The sequence below is a fragment of the Micropterus dolomieu genome, linkage group LG10, assembly GCF_021292245.1.
Source record: "Micropterus dolomieu isolate WLL.071019.BEF.003 ecotype Adirondacks linkage group LG10, ASM2129224v1, whole genome shotgun sequence".
NCBI classification, from domain to species: Eukaryota; Metazoa; Chordata; class Actinopteri; order Centrarchiformes; family Centrarchidae; genus Micropterus; species Micropterus dolomieu.
In genome coordinates, this window is record NC_060159.1 from 27,675,157 (window position 1) to 27,680,338 (window position 5,182).

The window sequence follows — 5,182 nt, forward strand, 5'->3', positions numbered from 1 at the left end:
TAGTCAATGAGGTTATGTGAAGATTGCAAATAGAAGTAAGAAGACATTAAATACCACAAGCTCTACAATTCACCTGAAAGGAAGATTGTGGATGCCTTAGACCACGATCCCAGCCTTACTGCACATTGGCTAACAGCCTCAGTGTTGACTTAATTGTGTTAGAGCTGCTGGATATGTCTGTCACTATGATTGGCCAATTTGATCCATTTAACTGATGAAGATGTCAAACTGAAAAATGGAGTGTCAAATGGAGTGACTAAATGTAGCTGTTGGCGCCACTAATCGTGCAGAAAATATAAAATGTATTTAAATTTTCAATGTATTAGATTTCTTTTTATCCCCTTTGAATTCTCCAAGTATAAATGTAATGGCATTTTGACTGTTGAGATAATTTCTCTTAAAGGATGATTCCTTTGAGTTTCCCAACTTCAGCTGCAGCAGGCCAGTACGACGTTGAGACCCTTTTTGGTTTTAATTTCCAAATTCTTGCCTCAAAGCAGCCGTCAGTAAAAATTGAACATATAATGCAAAACCTTCTGTGTCTCTCTGCGCTGCTCGTATCACTGAGCTGAACCCCAGCAAACCCACAAGCAGGTGACGGGTGCCCTGAGAGTCTTGCCAGGACCCCGGTCCCTCTTGCATTACATTTCCACCATAAATTGGGTCTCCAGAATGCAGCAATGAAGTTGAAAAGGTTTGAGAACCACCGGGTTAAAGGATTGAGTATTTTTAAACCATTTTTCACATTTGATTAGTAGGTTAGTTTGGAATGAGTGCAGTAGATGTTTCAGCGGAATTGGCTGCAGTGGCTGCAGCGTATAACCTCGGGGCGACTGCGCCCGTCAAAATGGCGACCACTGAAAGTGCTTCTTGTTGCCAGCGACAAGATTTCCTCTTTATTTACAGTATATCGAGGGGAGCACATAATTCAGGCGGCAATTTAAAAATATACTGGAATGTACGCAGATCTGTTTATTCTATGTTTACGTTGCATTGGAATTCTTATTCACGTCTTGCTGTGCAAATAAACCTTTCTTCGTGCATTATCCCCAGCATCCCCAGTGTAAATGACACCTACGTCCCCCACCACACGTAAACAGATTAAATTCTTATCAGTCATCAACAATATTTGGGGAACAACAACTAAAAAAAGAGCCAAGATGAATTTAACTGAAATGAAAGAAATGATTGAAGTCAGCACAAAAGCATCAGTGTACTCTCGTCTCTCTTATTTACCTACATAAATCCTGTATGTTTCCCCTGGTCATCAGTCATTAACCCCACCTACAACTCCCTTGCAGTTACATTTCTCAGTTACTAGCATTTTAACGTGGCTTTCAATTCATTTAATGGGACTAGAACATTTGATGTAGTAAGTTTTTTAAGTTATTCCAAGACCAGGGAGCAAAGTAAGAGAAGGCTTTTCCCCAGCTCAATAAAAACCCTTGGAACCTGCTAACCAGTTTGATAACCAGAACTAGTTATAATATCGCCTTTCACCTTCAGAAACAGAGAACTGTGCCTCTTCTCAAACTCAGCCACTGGATTTCTAAGCAGGGTTAAAGTCTAAACACCAGATATTTTGATATGTTACAGCAACATGAACTTTTAAAACAAATGTTAGAGATGATACTTATCTATCTATCTGCTTTTCACTTTCAACATCACAGCTGTTGTTGTTGGTGGGGTCAGTGATTGTCTACATCGGCAGGATAACATTCCTTCATCTGTTGCCTCAAACACACGGATAAAGACATGTAGGCTACATACTAAACAACAGGGAGAGATTTAAGATTCTAAGGAGAATAAAAAAGCAGAGAGATGCTCACTGAGTCAGAGCCACAATGAATGAGACCACAGTGAGAGAGAAAGCATGAGAGCATGACACCGGTCAGCGGCGGGCGGAGGAGGCTGTGATTAATGACGTTCAAAAGTGTGGAGGTGTCTCGCTGCAGATCCAACCTCCCCTTCGTGTCCTCCTCCTCCTCCTCTCTTCCCTCCTGCAGTTCGCTTCTCTGCATCTGTTATGACACAACCTAATACAGCTGTGCTCCCAACTGGTCACATTATCCTCCCTCCGTCTGGAAACAACTGCAGCCTCAGAGCCCCTCTGGACACAGTTCAATACCCTGAACCAGCGTTGCCTTAGAACTGCACCTGGGTGGCAGCTGTTGCAGACTGCAACACTTACCTGACTGGACCAAGAGGACGTTTCTCTTTTTTCGAGTGTTGACTGGGAACCTTCGTAAGCTCAGGTGTGCCTTTCTGCGCCTTGTATGTTTTAAATATCTTTGGGCTCTTCTCTGCTGCTTTTGTTACTGGAAGAAGGGAGCGACTGCAAGGAATTTTACGTGAGGTGCTTTCTGCAAATTTCTCACCTGGACGCTGAGGAGGCAAGCAGGATGGACTTCCCTTACTTTTGGCTTCTCACCTCAACTCTGATGTTGATCCATCAGCACCAAGGTAAAGCCATCTTTAATATCTGTAGCTCCAGATAGGGTTCATATGAGGATGGGACATTTAAAGAGTTTGAGGTGAGGTGCTGCCTTTTGGCAGATTAGAGCTTGGATATAAGTTAAGCAACTCAGTTTTACGTTTTATTGCGATGAAGACAATCGAGTAACATCTTGCATGTACAGTGTGGAAGTATGCATTCTTTCTGCTGCCTGACACATTATCAAGTGAGCTGATTTTTAAAAAATCATTCCTCCTTGTGTTTGTCCTCGTTTTGGATCTTATTCTTGGAACTTGTTTTTTTTTTCTACCTTTTTTTTTAAATGGCCAATTGCATACCTTTTAAGGGTGTAGACATGGCCAGATTTACCTGCTAGAAGGGCCAAGGGCAAAATGTAGCTGCGGGGGCACCTTTTAACCTCCATTCGTCTGACTTGTGCTGTGTGAATATTTTTTTACACTGGGTGAGGACCTTTCCAGGAATGCTGTGGGGTAATTTGATCAAACAAATGGATTTTGACAAAGGGATGCTCTTGTTGACTTCAAAAGAAGGTGATAAAGGATGTCATTATGTGTCTGTTGTAGGCCATCTGTTTTTACTGGCTAAGTTCGTACCGGGCCTTTAGGGATGGTAGTGTCGCCTGCCCGCCGGTCTGCCACTTTGTTCTAGAGTGAAATATCAGTGGCTTTGCTACAGAAATGTGTACAGATATTCATGATCCCCAGATGATAAAAGTCTTTATTGATCTCCTGACTTTTTGTTTTAGTGCTACCAGCAGCTCACATTTATCATTTAGCCACTGGAATAAATCCACATGTGCTAGATGGATTACAACAACATTTGGTACATGGTTCAGTAATTTCTTTTCCTCTAGCACCTCCAGCAGGTTTGCAGTAAAATATCTGGACAAATATTTGATGGATTACCATTAAATTTGGTACAGACATTTATGTTCCCCTCAGGATGATTTGTAATCACTTCAGTCAAAGTTTCAGTGTATCAAATAGTGTTTTGTCTATGTCTTACAGTTTTTCTCACTCGCCTTGGTACATTTCAGATCAGAATAGAAATTCTCAAAGCTACTTGTCCAACCTCCACATCATCTCGTCACTTGTGCACACCGTAAAAGCACTTTCTCATTGTTTTGAACAAATTGCAAAAGCTTTGACACATTGATGCGAATGATAATGTACAATTATCTGCTGTTTCCCACATTATCAATTGCTTATGTCATGCTGATCCCAATGTATAATACCGGTTCTCAGTTGAATAGTCTGACCCCCCCAAAACATCTAGGCACAAGTTCATTGCATAAGTCACTACATGCAGAATGGCTGAACACGTTGTCAAAATCAAAGTTAAATAAAGTCAAACTTTATTGTCATTCTCCACATTCAAATACAGCTGAACGAAGTGTTGTTTTGTACAGACCATGATGCATAGACAAAATAAGAATAGACAACAACAAATCACAACATACTACCGTAGCAACACAGTCCTCAGACCATTCACCTGATACACACAATACCACACACATTGAACAGTAACAAGAGAGAGAGAGAGACTTAACCCCTCGTTGCTCCAGAGGCGCGCGACCTCTGACATGTATAGCAATTGTAAGTTGCTTTGGATAAAAGCGTCAGCTAAATGAATAAATGTATTCATGATATGTTTATGATATGTTTTGAGAAATGCACTTACTGTTTTGCAAATGTTGATGATGATTTGAGAAATGTACCAAAGTGAGTGAGAACAACTGTACTAAAAACTGACATTCCCATCAGCCTTAGCTGTATTTTTATTTTTTGTATTATTTAGCAAATATTAGTTACCACACTAAAAGAAGATGGTGATCGTGGCACACATGAACGTTAGCAGTGTTATGGTGACTATGCTGCATGCTTGTGTTACAGTAGCATTAAGCTCAAAGCACCGCTTTGCCAAAGTTGAGCAGCTAGTGAGCCTGTAAACTCTCAGGGGAATGTGCACCCTTTTGTATGGAACTGAACAGTTACATTTTACTTCTGCTTCACTAAAGCATCACATCGAGGCTTTTTGCCAGTAAAAATGGAAGAGAAGGGGCACCCCTGAAAATTACATGTTTGGTGTCGTGCAATATGTATTTTAAGGTTTCCTGTTCAAAGGCACAAAATATAGGAGGAGGAATGGAAATTTGGCTGCACCTGACTGATCACCACAGACTGACCGCAATTTAAAGAAAAGGTGTAAAATCTGAGTACAGATAGAAGGTGAGGCTGTGTCAGGTCCAAAGAGAGTGAGAGAGGCAGGAATTAAAATATGCAATACAAAATTCATTTTACTGCAGTTCTCTGCTCAGCGTCACAACACAAAGGCACAACAACATAACAACCACTTATTTTTTCCAAGACTTCACCTTTCTGTTTCACACAGTTGCCTTTTACTAATGCTTTCTGACTTTTAATGTCTCACAGCAGCTCAGGTGTGATGGGCCAGTTAATAATAATAATAATAATAATCTGTTTACAGAAAGTCAAAGCAGTTTAAAAGTGTAACCAAAAGTCATTCAACCACTGTTCTTTAGTTGAGCTAACAACATAAGGCTATTTAATATTTCCCCTAAAGCCTCCTTCTTGTGGGTTAAATACAAAAAACATCCCCTCTTAAACCAGTATTCCAAGTTAAACAGCAGTACACGTTATTATTCGTTCAATTACTTTCCAGACATGCATAATACACATCAAAACG

General features: G+C 40.5%; 1 protein-coding gene across 1 annotated transcript in view; it reads left to right on the forward strand.

The window, feature by feature from the left end:
* The first annotated feature begins 2,229 nt into the window (after positions 1-2,229).
* si:ch211-202p1.5 (uncharacterized protein LOC103909337 homolog) overlaps positions 2,230-5,182 on the forward strand; it is a 24,596-nt gene continuing 21,643 nt past the window's right edge. The window contains exon 1 of the mRNA XM_046060934.1: positions 2,230-2,463. Within this exon, the coding sequence (XP_045916890.1) occupies positions 2,403-2,463 (61 nt within the window). The 5' untranslated portion in view covers positions 2,230-2,402. The remainder of the gene's footprint in view (positions 2,464-5,182) is intronic.